The sequence below is a fragment of the Limulus polyphemus genome, unplaced genomic scaffold, assembly GCF_000517525.1.
Source record: "Limulus polyphemus unplaced genomic scaffold, Limulus_polyphemus-2.1.2 Scaffold958, whole genome shotgun sequence".
NCBI lineage: Eukaryota > Metazoa > Arthropoda > Merostomata > Xiphosura > Limulidae > Limulus > Limulus polyphemus.
The window spans coordinates 340,942-358,968 of record NW_013666568.1 but is presented as its reverse complement, the minus strand read 5'-3'; the positions used below and the strand labels follow the sequence as shown (position 1 = coordinate 358,968).

Sequence of the window (18,027 nt, the reverse complement as noted above, 5' to 3'; positions counted from 1 at the left end):
ATTTCTTTACAAATTACAATTTAGTCAATTATACTAGTCTATACATTTCTTTACAAATTACAATTTAGTCAATTATACTAGTCTATACATTTCTTTACAAGATTCAATTTAGTCAATTACACTAGTCTATACATTTCTTTACAAGGTTCAATTTACTAAATTATACTAGTCTATACATTTCTTTACAAGTTACAATTTAGTCAATTATACTAGTCTATACATTTCTTTACAAGGTTCAATTTAGGCAATTATATTAGTCTATACATTTCTTTACAAGTTACAATTTAGTCAATTATATTAATCTATAGATTTCTTTACAAGTTACAATTCAGTCAATTATACTAGTCTATACATTTCTTTACAAGTTACAACTTAGTCAATTATGTTAGTCTATACATTTCTTTACAAGGTTAAATTCAGTCAATTATACTAGTCTATAGATTTCTTTACAAAGTTCAATTTAGGCAATTATACTAGTCTATAGATTTCTTTACAAGGTACAATTTAGTCAATTATACTAGTCTATACATTTCTTTACAAGGTTCAATTTAGTCAATTATATTAGTCTATAAAGGTTTTGTACAAGATATAACTTGGTTAGTTATTCTAGTTTATAGCAACATCTTTACACGATCATTTATACTAGTCTATATATTTTGCTACAAGGTATTATTTAGTCAATTATACTAGTCTATAAAGATTTCTCTAGAAGGTATAATGTGGTCTAGATTTCTTTATAAAGTATAATTCAATCAATAACACTAGATTTCTTCACAAGGTATTATTTAGTTAATACTAGTCTACAGAACTCTTTACAAGGTGTAATTTAATCATTTATACTAATCTATAGATTTCTTTCCATGGTATGATTTTGTCATTTGTATTAATCAATATATTTCATTAGAATCTATCATCTAGTTAGTTATAGTAGTCTACAGAGATTTCTTTTCAAGGTATAATTTAGTTACACTAATCTATAGATATATTTACATTGTTTAATTTATTAACGTATTCTAATCTAAAGGTTTATTTGCAAGGTATAATTTAGACAGTTATACTAGTCTATACATTTCTGTACAAAGTATAACTTGGCCACATATATTGACCTACAGATTTCTTTATAATCTATTATTTAGTTGATTATACCAGTCTTTAGATATTTCTTTTCAAGGTACAATTTGGTCTGTTATACTATTCTATTATAAAATATCTTTCCAATAAATAATTTGATCAGACATACTAATCTATAAACTTCTTTAAAAGGCATAATTTAGTTACCTTACTAGCGCTCATCTATACTGAATGTTTTTTTCCAAGCTTTAAATGTATTTCATTATTCTAAATGTAGCCTAAAAAAAGGGTTTTTTCACAGTGTGTGCATGTGTTTACATAAATTCGTGTAGATAAATATCCAATTTTAGTAAACTGTTTTAAGTGATACATTTATATGAACTTACTCTGATTTTGTATTTGTGTTATTCACTCACATATAGTTTTTACTTCTTTTGCAATACCCTAAATTGTTAGGTAAAAGAATTCATCCTTCAGTTGTTAAGCTTGAAAAGTCTGTTAAGAGTCAACTTCTATATTTTTTATTTATTTTGGTTTTTGTTTAGATTACAATGTATGAATGAAATATCTAATATATTCTTTATAATCACATTCTTCTTTCATGATTCAGAGCTGTACTACCTTACAATTAGCAGACATGAAAAAAATATATAAGTTGCAAAGTACATATTTTACCTAAAACTGTAAGAAGAGCAGTGGTTGAAGCAATGTGGTGATTGGAAGTCACTAAACATGTGTACTCTCCTGAATCTGACAACACACATCTGTTGACAATAATAGTACAGTAGCCATCATTATCACATGTTGCAGTCACTCTCTCCTTCAATGGAGCCCCATCTGGTGGCCACAATGATCCTTCTGGTGATGGAGAACTGCCCTCTGGTGATGAGAAACTTTCTTCAAGTGGAAAAGAAATATTTTGGTCTGAAGGAGATGGTGACCTTTGGGCATCCATAAAAAGGTCTTGGTTTCTTTGGGAGTGATCAGTATGAATTTTGATTATTTCTGATCCATCTGAAAGCAACCAATTAATCTTGATTTGTTTAAAAGGTACAACTCTGCATGTGAGAGCTGCTGTTGCTCCTTCTGGGACAACAAGATTGTTTAAACACTCTACAAAATGGAATGAGGTGTCCACAGACAAGAATGGGGCATCCTGAAGGAAGAAATAAATATTACTTTATTTCACTTTCTCACAAGTTAATTATGAGGAATAATAATCAGTATAATCATTATAACAACTGTAGTGAAAATCTGTGTCCACATTTTACACCATTCATATATTTTAAGTAAAAATGTATCAAACAAATATAAACACACACATGTGTATATAAAAAGTTATATAAAAGTAATTACAGCAGTATCACCCACTACTGCCATCTTGAAAATGGCTTGCAAATTTGTATCCTCTGATGATTTCAAAGATATATTTATACACATGGAATGATCACTTTGAGCATTATCTATTGTAAAAACATAGTTGTCAGGATTTGAGCAAAGTATAAGAGCAATCTAATGTTTTCAAGCATAAACTTTCCGTAACATCTTTACCTCAGTTTTGGGAGTAGAGAGAGGTGAATCTGGGAAACTGTGTGTAGTGAGGATTAAACTTTCATCAAGTGACCTTCTTTCCTTCTCCTTCTTATCTGATTTGAAACTTGGCTTGCGAAACTTGAACGACCAGTGCTTCCTGGTGAACAGTAATACTTTTAATAATACACATCTTCCTCCGTATGGTGTTTACAAATATTTTAAATACATCTTACTTTTGTTCTGAAAACTTTCAAGAAAATGACAAATAATTCAACAGTATTTTCAGTGCAATTTTACATCTATTCATGCAACACTATTTGTAGCTTTAATTGTACAACTGACAAACAGAAACTTTCAGATACATTTTCACACTAATTACTAACAGCATGGAATTTCACTGATAGCTGGATATGATGTAGTCTTTGATGAAAAATTTGCTACATGTACTTGTAGTTGACTGTTCAAATCTTAAGTATGATGGCCTAATAAAGTTTATAGTAATAATCCCTTTTATTTAACAACTAATTTTATTCAAACTTTCAACCCCAAACATTTTTTCAATCAGCTATTAAATGAAATGTATTTATATTTCAAGTCAGTAAATATACATTTGACTAATCTAAATCTTTCAAACTGGCCAAACCTCATGAGATATTAATAGGACAACAGCTGAAAATATCATTAACAGTGTATTCATCGAAATGATGAAACAATGCATTCTAACCTTTATAAGTAAGAACATAAGAAAAGTATACTTATTTAACTATACTAAACACCAGGTCAATTTTTAGTTTCATTATAAGTAGGTAACTTGCCTTGATCAGAAGTTAATATTCATAAGATCTTAAAAAACATTAACAAAAATCTTGTAATATTATTTTTCAGATAAACAATGTTTGATCAGTCTGTCTCTGACAATCACTGAATCAACCCACTTTTCCTTTGAAACTGGTACATGTAAAATCAACACCTACCTTCCTCCTTCCTTTACTTGTGTTAATACATTAACTGGAACCCACCCATCATAAGGTGAGGAACAATCTCCAGTTGTTTTTTGTACATGATATCGGCTCTGCTGAGGGTCAGTAGCCAGTAACTGGACAGTGTCTCCTTTAGTCAATGATATCTCTCCTTCATTAACTCCATCAAAGTCCATTATAGCTCGCATCAAGGTTGGGGATGGTAAATCCTAATGACCAGTAAAATATATTTTAAATGCAGATTTAGAAAATTATGAAACTTATACCTGGCATAGGCTCATTCTGCCTATAATATTTCATGTAGGCTTATGCCTGCTGTATGTTCAGTGCGGTAAAAAGTACTCTGTATTCATGATACAGATTTTAGACAATTCTTAGTTCAATTAAGATGGCATTTATGTTTACATTTGATGTAGAAATATTGGGTTGACATAAAAATTTAAGTCCACTTAAAGGAATAGACTTTTCCAGTTTAACTTATAGTACAAGTTTTATAACGCTCTAGGTTTGGTTGAGCAAAGACTTTCTTCTTTTTCTTAGTTTATTGTACAGGTTCGATTGGCTGAAATTTACTATAAAGCAAAACACAAAAGTAAAAGTTCAAATACATAAAGACCAAAATATTTGAAATTATCTTGTACCTTCTGTGATGACCCAAAATATATTCTGAAAAGGTTTTAACTGAATCATACAAATTTTAGTATATTAGTTTATGATGTGCAATCATTCACATAAAAAAGAACTTTTTTCTTTGGATATCAATGGCTATGTTGGGTAAACTGAGCCTTTGGTATGTACTCAAGCTGTAAAAAATGCAAGCTCAGGTTGGAGACAGATTTTTACTCTATAAATTGGATATTCAATAAGATATTAATATTCTACAGTTAAAATTAACTCAAATGGGTAACAATACTTTTACCTTGTAATTTTAATTCAAGTGTTGTGTAGGTTTTAAAACAAAATACAGATTTACAATCATACAAATAAGGTCAGCTTGGTTTTTTTTGGTACAGATTAGTAACTAGTATTTCTAAAGGAAACAAGGTTTAAGAAGTTTAATATTTTAGTAAATAATGCCAAATTTATATAGAGAAGTATACAATATATGATCAGATGGATTATGTACATCCATGCAGTCTGGGAAGGATAATTAAAAAAAAAGAAGATATTTTGGATTCAGGTTTGTAATTAATATTTCTATAGGAAACATGGTTTTAGAATGGTGACACCTTTCAACAGATAACACTAAATTAGGTAGATGTATACAATGTAAGGTCAGATGCATAATGATAATGTAAATACAGGCACAAGCAGACTTATCTTTAAAAAGTTACATTTTAATATCAGATTTCATTGTAAAATAAGAGATCATGTGGTAGTAGACTTCTGTGAATAATGAGATTTAGGTAGATATCAGACTTATATACAAACAAGATTTAGGTGTATAGTAGATATTTTTTATACAGTAAGATTTAGGTGTATAGTAGATATTTTTATACAGTGAGATTCAGGTGGATATCGGACGTTTTATATAGCGAGATTCAGGTAGCTATCACATGTTTTATATAGTAAGATTTAGGTGTATAGTAGATATTTTTATACAGTGAGATTCAGGTGGATATCGGACGTTTTATATAGTGAGATTTAGGTGTATAGTAGATATTTTTATACAGTGAGATTCAGGTGGATATCAGACGTTTTATATAGTGAGATTCAGGTGGATATCACGTTTTATATAGTGAGATTCAGGTGGATATCACATGTTTTATATAGTGAGATTCAGGTGGATATCACATGTTTTATATAGTGAGATTCAGGTGGATATCACATGTTTTATATAGTGAGATTCAGATGGATATCAGATGTTTTATATAGTGTGATTCAGGAGTATATCATATATCACCAGGATGACAAGAATTGATATCAAAACATGTAAAATGCCTTTTAAGACCACTGATAAATCTTAGGATAAAGATTTTAATTGTGTATTGAACAATCTTGATAATTTAAATATTTACACAAGTTCTTTGAACTTTAACCTTTTAAGATTCAAGAGGATATCAGATATTTCTGTATACTGCAGTTCAAGTGGATATCAGATATTTTTGCACAGTGAGATTTTAATAGATAAACTTTTTTTGCTGTAGAAGGTTCATCTGGTGTGTAGCAAACTTCTGCGTATAATAGGAATGGAGGTACACAGTAGGCTTCTGTGTTTAATGATATCCAATTGGCCAGCAGACTTGTGTGCACAGAGCATATTCCAGTGTGTTGTAGATTTCTTTGCATAATTAGAGCTCATAGTAGCTAACATTTTTGTACAAACATGATTCACACTAGCAGACTTTTATAGTGAACAAAGATTCAGAAAAGGAAAAGAAATCTATGGTTAACAGGGTATGAAGAGTAGCAAAATTTTGTAATTAATGCAGGTTCTAAAGGTTAAAAGACTACTCAACACAATTTCCAAGAATTAGCAGATTGCTGTATATAGCAGTTTCTACAGATTAGTTGAATTCTGTAATAAAAATAGACTCAACAAGTTCAGAAGATTAACAAACATTTGTACTTAACTTAGGTTTATTACAATAACAAACTTATTTTACTGATGTTTGCTCCAGTGAAGAACAGGATTCAATACTTAACCTGACATGGTAGTGGATTTTGTACACAAAACTAACATAGATTCAGAATGTTAAGACTTTTATAATTAACATACACATTCACCAGGGTAGCTAAATGCTGCACCTAGCATAAGTTATGAGGGTAAAGTAATAGTGTACTAAATAGTTTATGCATGATAAAATATTCTTTCAATGAAAAAGGTTTAGCATACACACACACATAATTCATATTCAGTAGGATGACATATTTGTCTGTACACTATGTTCAGTATGGTATGAATTACTTCAATGTTATGAAATGCTGTAACACTTGTACATGTAACAAATAATATTTTTAAGTAGAACATACTTGGTTTTCAATATCTGTGCATTGCGGGTTCTAAGTTGCTTGGTAACATGAATTATAACTATTTAAAGTTGTCAGTATTTGTTAATATTAACTTTTCTGTAAATATCTCAGGACCTACATGTTTTAGATAAGACACTGTTAATCAAAACAGTTTTGGAAATGACATTTTAATATATAATTGTATTGTGTTTATATTCTTTTATCCTCAAATGATGTTCTCTTAGAGCTGTATTAAGATATGGAAATGTTTCTCAGGGTTCCTACTTTTGTTTAGAGGATAATTGATGACAGCTGTAAGTTTATAAGCTGTGTATTCTGTGACAGGTGATGCAAAGCACTAACTCACTGATATGACATACAGTCAACACTTGAGATCACTGTCACTAAACACAAAGTCTTCATTAATACTACAAACCAAGATCAATCATGACATAAAATCTTTGTTATACACAATTTAAATCTTCACATTTAAACTCAAAATATGCAAATCAAGGAGACATGTTTGGTGAGTTGATTACCAAATAAAACTTTCAAGTATACTCCCTTCTTTTCAATTTTGAGCAGAGATTTGAGCTCCTTGTAATACATATGGATTCTGAATTGCTCACCACTGTGGCTGAATCTGCAATAGTTTCCAGAATGTGAGAGAATAAAACCCATACCCCTCATCCCAAATTCTACACAACACATTATAGTAGCCTCTTATGCTGTTGTAAGATGGCTAAGTGCAGTACCTGCTTGAATATGCACAATTCTACTGTTTTGTGCAAGAGGAACACAGTCCTGCCAACCCCTAAATTCTGCATCTTTATGGCACAACAACAGTGTAGTTTTTTTAGGTTAACAGAATGAGCTCTTTATCACAGTACATTTTTTTCAGTTGAATTTGAATACTGGAAACTGTAGCCCATGGAATCCCCTCAATTCAGTCTCATCAACTTGCAGACTGGGTGTTAAAAGAAAGTGACACAAATATTTATAGCATCTGTCATCAATGTATTTTATAAGTAGTACAAATTTTTGTATCTGCAAATGATGTCTTCTAGTTCTGATGGATGGGTAGTATGTTTTTATAGATGTTAATTAACAGATATTATATAATATAGAACATGTATTCCCAACACTGGACTTAATTGAAAGCTGTAACTTCAGAAAATCTGCATCTAAGGCTAAAATGATGTGCAAGTTCTTCTTGCTTTAATACATGGATTAAGTCCACAAACTTTTAAACATTTCTGAAAGTTACACATGAGATTTCACTACTTGTATTGGACTAAGAAATACTGCTTGATGGTTTAAATACACAATATTGACAAAAATCTTTTTACTCAATTAACCATCTAATTTTAATTGAGTTTAAAACACAAAGTGCCACAAAGTTTAGGAAACATTTTTATGATTACCATGGGACATCACTTAAAATATTTTTTTGATTTTTTTTCCACAATCAACCAAAATATGTTGAGTTCAGAAGTTCGAAGGAAGTTTAGTTAAAATGACAAGAACAAAGGTTAGCTTCCCCTACTGATTTAGTGGTGCAAGTCAGCAAAGCACAAAAAACATTTAGATAACAAAATGCGACATTTTCACCAAAAAAGCTTGATTTGATTTTATCTCTCAAAATGAAAATTATTATAATGAATATATAAAGGTTTAAAAGATTAGTTGTTATATAATGTGCTATTTAGTCACACCTAACAGTCTCAATGATTATTCATTCATTCATAAGGTTAAATAGACATTATCTAGAATGTACATATCTGCAAGATAATCATTTCTTAAAAACTAGCAGTTATAATAAATTCAACATTTACAAATGTGCAAGTTTGAAAAGATTAATAATTAAAACAAAATGCGACTGTTTAATAACAAATATCACAACTGATGTTAATATAATTACTATACCAACAATACTTTCTAGTAGAACACAAGGTCAAGATCTGATTTCATTACAGAAATCTAACAAGTCAAATAACTAAGATTCCTAAGACATTATTTTAGCTTGAGAAACTAACATGAAAAATTTATAATGTTGAAACTGTTCTGTAGTAGTGATATTAGTGTTAACTATCACTTCTAACAATCTGAACTTGAACCTGACTTGTGTTATGACATCCGAGCTACAATACGTTTTCTTTTTTGAAGAAATCTTGTTAGTATCTAAATTTATATAATGTATACCAACTTCTGCAAACACGTAATAATTGAAAATTAAAGTAAAAATTTCAATGAATTACTTTTCTTTCTACTTGTTTTTATTAAAGTAATTACAAAAAAAATAGGAATTGAAAGTAAGGAAAATGTCTTTGTTTCAGGTTATTATAAATTATATGAAAGAAAGCTCAGTCTTGGTTTTGACCCACTATACACTAGATGTCAGAAAGCTCTGTCTTGGTTTTAACTCACTATACACTAGATGTCAGAAAGCTCTGTCTTGGATTTGACTCACTACACATTAGATGTCAGAAAGCTCTGTCTTGGTTTTGACTCACTATACACTACATGTCAGAAAGCTCTGTCTTGGTTTTGGCTCACTACACATTAGATGTCAGAAAGCTTTGTCTTGGTTTTGGCTCACTACACATTAGATGTCAGAAAGCTCTGTCTTGGTTTTGGCTCACTACACATTAGATGTCAGAAAGCTCTGTCTTGGTTTTGACTCACTATACACTAGATGTCAGAAAGCTCTGTCTTGGTTTTGACTCACTATACACTAGATGTCAGAAAGCTCTGTCTTGGTTTTGACTCACTATACACTAGATGTCAGAAAGCTTTGTCTTGGTTTTGGCTCACTACACATTAGATGTAAGAAAGCTTTGTCTTGGTTTTGGCTCACTACACATTAGATGTCAGAAAACTTTGACTTGGTTTTGGCTCAATACACATTAGACAAAAAAACTGACTATGTTTTGACTCAGCATCCATAAGATGTAGGAAAAACTTGTATCAGTTTTAACTTCCTACCCATTAAACATACGACAAGTCTTCTCTCATATTTAGATGGTTCACTATCCATTTGATGTAGGAAAAAGATGCATCTCAGTTTTGGTTTCATACCAATTAGATGTAGAAGAACTGTCTTGGTTTTTACTTGCTACCCCTTAAATGTAGGAGTATTGTCTTGGGCTTGGTTCACTATCCACTAGATATATGAAAAGTTTTGTCAAAGCTATAGCCTACAATTCATTAAATATAAGAAAACCATTTTGGTCTTGTTTCATTGCCCATTAAAGGTAAGAAACTGCTGTCAAGTCAATGGTTTACTAACAATTAGATGTTGGAAAACCTTGTCAAGGCTATGGTTCACTATTCATTGGATGCAAGTGAAATGTCTTGGTTTTTGCTTGCTACCCATTAAATGTAGGAGTAATGTCTTGGTTTTTGTTCATTACCCATCAGTAATGTGTAGCAAAAGTTTTGTCAAGGTTATAGCTTACAATCAATTAGATACATGTATTCAAATAAAGAAGTTAGATGAGATGACACACGGATACTTTTGTTTATATGCAGCAGCTGTTTTATGACATTGGTAATTTATTGATATGAAATATTTGACAAAACATTTTCTTGGTTTTGTCTTATTATCTATTAGGTGTAAAAAAAACTTGTCTCACTTTTGGCTTACTACCCTTTGTATAGTTTTTTTTCGTTTAGAATTTTGCACAAAGCTACCCAAGGGGTACCTGTACCAACCATCTCTAATTTAGCAGTGGTAAACTAGAGGGAAGGCAGCTTGTCAACACAACCCACCACCAACTTTTGGGGTACTCTTTTATTAGCAAATAGTGGGATTCACCATCACATTACAATGCCCCCACAGCTGAAAGAGAAAGCATATTCAGTGAAGGAGAATCTAACCCAATACCTGCAGAGTGCGAATCAAGCACCCTAACCACCAGGCTATGCCAAGCCTACTACCAATTAGAACCAGGAAAACTTTCTCGCTTCTGGCTCACAATCTATTACATGTAGGATAAATCTTGTCAAGTCTATGGTTTACAATCCATTAGATATAAGAAAACTTGTTAAGGCTATGGCTCACTACCCATTATATGTAACATACTTGTCAAGACAATAGCTTACTATCCATTAGACATAGGAAAATTCTCCTGGTTTTGGCTTACTATCCTTTAGATGCAGGTAAAATGTCTTGTATTTGACTCAATATCCTTCAGATGTAGAAAAACTCTGTCAAGGCTATGGTTTACTCCCTATTAAATGTAGGAAAACTCTTGTCAAAGCTATGGCTTATTTCCCATTAGATATAAGAAAACTCATCAAGGCTACGGCTCACTACCCACTAGATTTGGTAGTCTTTTAAAAGCTATGGCTTATCACCCATAAGATGTAGGAAAATTTTTGTCAAAGCTATGGCTTACTTCTCATTAAACCTACAAAATATCTTGTCAAGGTTACAGGTTACCACACATTAGATGTAGGAAAAGTGGTTAGGGCTATGGCTCGCTACCCACCAGAAAAAGGAAAATTATTGTCCAGGTTATGACTCACTATATGTATGAAAACTCTTATCAAGGCTTTGGCACACTATACATTAAATGTAGGAGAAATATTTGCTTTTGGCCTACTACCCGTTATATGTAGGAAAACTTTTGTTATGTCTATGGCTTACTACTCATCAAATGTAGGAAATATCTTGTCAAAGCTATGGTTTACTACTGTTAAGAAGTAAGAGAACTGTCTTGGTTTTGGCTTGCTACAAATTAGAATGTTCTGCATTAGCTTTGCTCCACTCACTATACATTAGATATAAGAAAATTATTGTCATTTCTAGGGCTTACTACTCATTATATGTACAAAAATCTTGTCAAGGCTATGGTTTACTATCCATTGGATGTAAGAGTACTGTCTTGGTTTTGCTTTATTACTCATTAGAAAGCTCTGCCTTGGTTTTGCCTCACTACACATTAGATGTCAGAAAGTTTTGTCTTTGTTCTGCCTCAATTACCTAAGAAACATCAGAAAGCTCCATCTTTGTTTTTCCCTCACTACCCCTGAGATGTCAGAAAGCTCTGTCTTGGTTTTAGCTCACTACATATTAGGTGAAAAAAAAACTCAATTTTAGCTCACTTTTGTAAGATGTAGAAAAAACTCATTTCTGAGTTTTGCCTCACTATCCATGACACGTAGAAAAACTTGTCTCAATTTTGACTTCCTACCCATTATATATAGGAAAAGTCTTCTCTCATACTTAACTCACTATCCTTACACATACAAAAACTTCTTGTCTGAGTTTTGGTTCATTATCCATTAGATGTAGGAAAAACTTATCTCAATTTTGGCTTACAGTTCACTAAATGCAGAAAGACTTGAAAAAGTATGGTTCACTATCTATTAGATGTAGGAAACTTTTTTTCTTGGTTTGGGCTCACTATGCATCAGATGTTTCAGTTTTGACTTACTACCAATGAGGTGAAGGAAAGATGTCTTGGTTTTGTCTCACTATCCATTAATGTAAGAAAACTGATTGTGGCTCACTATAGATTATATGTAGGAAACTCTTGTCAAGGCTATGGCTTACCATCCATTAAGCATAAAAAAACTCTTGTTAGGACCATAGCTCACTAACCACTAAAAGAAGGAAAATGCTTGTTAAAATTATGGCTCAATACCCATTAAACAATTCATAACTTTTCAAGGCTATGACTTGCTATAAATTAGATGTAGGAGAACTGTCTTGGTTTTGACTTATTACCCATTAAATGTATGAACACCATCTTGGTTTTGGTTCACTACCAATTACATATAGATAAAATACTGCTAAGTGTATGGCTTACCACACATTAGATGTAAGAAATCTCTTGTCAAGACTATGGCTTACTATTCATTATTTGTAAGAAAAATGTATTGGTGTTGACTTGCTACCCTTTAAATGTAGGAGTACTGTCTTGGTTTTTGTTCAATACCCATTAGATGTAGGAAAAATTATGTCAAGTATATGACTCACTGTCAATTATTTGTATAAAAACACTGGCTTACTTATCCATAAATGTAGGAAGACTGTCCTGGTTTTGGTTCATAAAGGAAAACTCTTGTCAAGGCTATTGCTCAATGCCCACTACATAAAGAAAAAACTTGTCGAGAATATGGTTCACTGTCCATTAGATGCAAGAGAATTGTCTTGGTTTTGGCTTGCTGCCCATTAAATGTAGAACTACCATCTTGGTTTTCATTTGCTACTCATTAGATGTAGAAAAACTACTCTCATGGTTATGACACACTATCCATTAGATGTAGAAAACTTGTCCATTAGATATAGGAAAAATGTCTTGGTTTTTGGCTCAATAAACATTAGATGTAGGAAATTGTATGTTGAGACTAAGCCCTACTATGCATTAGATGTAGAACTGCCTTTGTTTTGGCTCAGTATACATTAGGTGTAGGAAAACTTGTCGAGGCTAGGCCTAACTATACAACACGTGGAAAACTCTTTCAAAGCTATGGCTCACCTCCCACTGGATGTAAGAAGAGTTTTGTTATGGCTATAGATTACTATACATTAGATGCAAGAAGACTCTGATCTGTACTATGGCTCACCCCCCCACTAGATGTAAGAAAATTCTTGTCAAGTTTATAGCTCATTACCCATTAGATGTAGAAAAAGTATTGTGAAGCCTATGTTTTATTTCAGTTTTGGCTTACTACCCAGTAGAAGTATGAAAACTGTCTTGTTTTTGGTTTGCTACCCAATAATTGTAGGAGTAACAATTTGGTTTATGTTCTCTACCTATTAGATGTAAGAAAAGTGTTGTCACAGTTATGGCTTACTATCTATTAAACTTAGGAAAATCTTTTCTCAGTATTGACTTATCTGTTCAATGTAAATAGACAAAACAACTCCTGTCTCAGTTTTGGCTTACTATCCAGTATGTGTAGGAAAACTCTTGTCAAGGTTATGGCTTCCCATCCACTACATGTAGGAGAACTGTGTTGGTTTTGGCTCAGTACTCAATACATACAATTTTATTTCTGATCAATTACCTCACAGATCTTAACATACAATGTGATGTATAAGTCATATACTACCATCATATTTCTATTTGCCAATCTTATAATTTTTCTAAGTCATTTTCTATTGCACTCTGTTCATTTTTTTGTTACAGTATTTGATTAGGATGTCTTTAACCTAACAAGAGCATGTGGAAGTGATCATGTTTTGTGATATTATGACATGGTATCAAAGGTGCACTTTTTGAACATTTGTAAGGGCAGGTATCATAATAGTGCAAAAGCTTTGCATTGCACTGTAGACTGCTCGTTAGTCTTAACATGTAGAGTTTTTGATAGTTAAAATTTAAATCATCACTGTTTTTTAATTGGGAGTTTAAAATTTTTTCTGTACACATTGAATAAATTATTTTCTTTAAACTTATATTGTGCCAAAGACTAGGATAAAAGAATACATAAATCCACTCTCACATACACATTTAATATACAATAACTTGTAAGCAAAACCTGCACACAAATCCACTCTCACATACACATTTAATATACAATAACTTGTAAGCAAAACCTGCACATAAATCCACTCTCACATACACATTCAATATACAATAACTTTTAAGCAAAACCTGCTTTTAAATAACAAAAAAAATGGACTAGTAATACAATTGTTAAATCAGTCACATCATACATTTTTGTAACCTAATGAATCAGCCATAATTCATTACATAATAATCTTATCTGAACTGTTTAGAAAGGTCAACACTCACCGTATCTGGTCCCTATATCATCTTTGAACAATATCAAAACTTCACAGCACACACATATATATACTTCTTGGAGGCTTCTTGTACCTTTCTTTTAATACTACTTGATTAAAAACTCACCTCTGCACAATCTTCTTTCTTTCTCAAGTACAGAACAACATTTTGAATATTGTTATATCTCCTTCAAAATTATACTGAAACACTCATAATATAAGGAGTCTTTAGAATAAAAAAAATATATCTGTCACTATACATAAAGTTAAATAATTTTTAATATTAGAGAAACAAAACTTTGTGTGTACATTTTTTTGGTATCAATAATTTTCATCTTAATTAAATATTTCTCTTATTTAAAACATACATATATAGTTCCTTCAAGAATTACATTATTTTTTCTACAAATAAATCAAAACTCTGTCAAATATACCTTTCTTCAAACATTTTACTCTATAACAAATAAACATAATCAGTTTATTCACTACTTATTTACCACTATACCTAAATAACCAAATATTTCTAAAATATCCACTAGCACCCTTTCCACACACACTAATTTCTTCATAAAACCACACTATCAAGAAGTCATATATTCAAAGCTTAAAATATGAATTTACAAATGTAGAATCTGCATCCATTGATTCTGTAGTCATGCTGTTAGATCAGGTAATAAAATAAATGATTAGTAAAAAACACAACTCTTGCTCCAGGAATCAAGCATACTTTATTTTGTAATGATGATATATGTTGATAAACAGAAACTTACAGAGTACAGATGTACATGCTTATTTATTTACATATGTACAGTGTAACCTGCTTACAGACCAATGCATAGTTAGCAGTTAGTAAACACAAGTCATCATCACTTGGCTGACTTCTCACATATACAGCTTTAGTATTTACATCCAAGTGGTAAGTACAGGCATAGGAGACCAGCTTCCTTCACTTGTAAGCAGCTTCTCATACTTAATCTCATGATATTAATGTCACTATTTACACATAACTCTATATGATTAGGAAATAGTGTTTCAACAACCACTGCGACAGAAAGAGGAAAAAGCTTTGACCAGCATTACTTATAGTTCTGTCGATAACATGAGAAGTGAATAAGTTCATTGACTTTCAAGAGAAAAACAGATTCTGAATAAAGGACACCAAGAGATAAAGATGGAAGATAAAAGACTACTTTGGTGAAACAGAAGAGTCAGACAACTCAAAGACCGAGCTGGGCCTTACCGCACGTGAAGAAGAGGTTTCTGACCATCTTCTGTTTACTCCACTGTCTTTGTTTGGGTCTAATTCTGTTCTGGGTTCACAGGAGCGACTGGCCGTGGCTGAATCCAAGCTCTGGCTCGTGCAGAGTGAGCTAGCCACAGCACTGCTAGCCATCAAGTCAGATTTTGATTTGGGACGAAGGGTGTTGCGAAACCCTTCAAAAAAGTTGCGTTTACCCTTTGGAGGGCTTTGTTGTGGGGCATTTGATTGTTTTTCTAGTGGGAATGAATGCTTACACTGACTCTCCAGCCATACCAAACCTTGCTTCCCTTCTATGGGAATTGCAGAGCTTGGTGGAGAGATAGGAATGGGTGCAACAGAAACACAATCTTGATTCACATCACCTGAAGCTCCACTTACTGTGATTCGTCTCAGCTCAGTAGGTGTGACCTCACCAGATCTGCTCTTCTTCTCCCGTCCTGGTTGTCGCAAAGACTTAGTGCTAACTCCCTCTGAATTGGAGCCTTTGGAAATTTTATGGGAAGTGGGTGGGTGGGACAAAGTTTTCCTTAAAGTTGGATTCCACAAAGACCCTAGCTCTGGGGCTGATCTGTAGATAGAAAGCCATTTCAGTAAATTCATGTATTTCTTGATTATTACAACTAAAAAGTAAATCATTCTTTATTACCATCATTCAACTCAAAATGTCATGGCAAAAAAATATGCATATTTGCCACATTGCAGTTAAGTAACAAGAAAGCCTTAACAAAATTGTCCAAATTGTGTAATGTATAGCTCAGTATAGAAATACAATGTTAAAATACTACTAACCACATTTTCTGTGTGAAAAGATCATGTTAAGTAGTTAAGTATTCAAAGATGACAGGTAAAATTAAATTTTTTCAAATGTTTTACAAGTACAACAAAAATGTAGTTACTCACAAAGAATGAGAATATCTAATCAAAATATAATTAAAATTAGTTTAAAAGAATGAAGAATAACTAACTAAAAGAACCATTTAACAAAATATAGTTAAATAACCAGTGGCCAAACTGATATGCAGCATTATCAATAATACTGATATGTTAATTTAAAAAAAAACCTTTTTCAATAATATATCAGACAGATGGTAGCACTGCCTATGCAGGAATGGCTCGGATTGTTCATCAAAATGGTATTTTAAATATCTCCTCAATATGTCATCAGAACTTTACAATACTATACAGTGTTTCCGTTTATAACGATATCTGTAAAGACTGAATCACAAGTTCTGGGAATGTCAGTAAATATCATAGCAAAAAAAAAGTTTGAATTTCTTGTTCTTCTTTCTTCTGCTTCTTTTTATTATTTCATGATAACTCAAAAACCAAAACAATGTTGTCAATAACTTCACTGAGGTGACAGTTTCAAACAGACTATCCACTTTTACAAATATTATTAATAAATAATAGTAAGTAAAGAAAGATCATAATTATAGTGTAAACAATGCTATCATTACCCCTTAAAATTAGCTTTCTTACAGAAATTTGATGTTCCTTAAGTACAGGGTGAAGCAGAAACTACCAGTCAATAATAGATAAACTATAAATATTACATTTAGAACCTCAATGTATTTAGAACTTGAGTTATAAATATAACCTTCCTATGTCTATTGAAACAGTGCATTAAAAACAAGCAAACAAGTAAATAAAAAACTTTCCAAAAAAAGGAAATAAATGTAGGGATGGCTAATATCAAATCCTTCACAAAAAATGCAAACAAGAAAGTGATGATGGCATTTGCATCATCCCTACATAATAGCACAGGCTAGAAGTAACATAGTGATATATATAAAAAACTATTCAATCACAATTGAATTGAATTTACCCTATTTGTGTGTGTTAACAATTTACTACACCATGTGCCATCTCTACTACCTTGTTTGTATTCTTTGTGAAGGATTTTGATATTAGCCATCACTACACTTACTTCCTTTTTTGAAAAGTTTTTTCTTGTATAAAATTGGTTAATAACACTGATACACATCAGTTAATCAAGAGCATTTATGTATTTACTAATATAATCAGTTGATTAACAACTACCAGATAATTACAGAGATATATATATGCTGACAGCAACAATGATATACAATAAATCAATTACGTTAAAATGTACTGGTTAACCAATAACACTTGATTATTTACTGACACATACCTTTTGGTTAACGACACTAATGTAAGGTCAGAATAAGCCTATACCCCATGGGCTAATGTATTTTTAAGAGCTCATACATGGAACTTTAAGAACCCATACATGGAATTTTATGTATTTTTCAAACATTTTCAAGATTGATGAGGTCCCCAAAGGCTTTGAGGTTCTGAAGTTACAGCTCCATCAGCCCTTGCAATAATCCAGCATTGCACTGACTTATTTACTGATGCACATTTGTAGGCTAATGATACCAATACATTTACTGATACACTTCTGGTGGTTAATGACACTGATCTATTTACTGATACACTTCTGGTGGTTAATGACACTGATCTATTTA

The 18,027-nt window shown here is 31.8% G+C and overlaps 1 protein-coding gene across 1 annotated transcript in view; it reads right to left on the bottom strand.

Annotated features, from left to right (window-relative positions):
* LOC111086255 (triple functional domain protein-like) overlaps positions 1–18,027 on the bottom strand; it is a 48,593-nt gene that overhangs the window by 16,444 nt on the left and 14,122 nt on the right. The window contains exons 5-8 of the mRNA XM_022388405.1: positions 15,518–16,106; positions 3,579–3,793; positions 2,623–2,761; positions 1,747–2,227 (exon numbers count right to left, since the gene is read on the bottom strand). Of these exons, the coding sequence (XP_022244113.1) occupies positions 1,747–2,227; positions 2,623–2,761; positions 3,579–3,793; positions 15,518–16,106 (1,424 nt within the window). The remainder of the gene's footprint in view (positions 1–1,746; positions 2,228–2,622; positions 2,762–3,578; positions 3,794–15,517; positions 16,107–18,027) is intronic.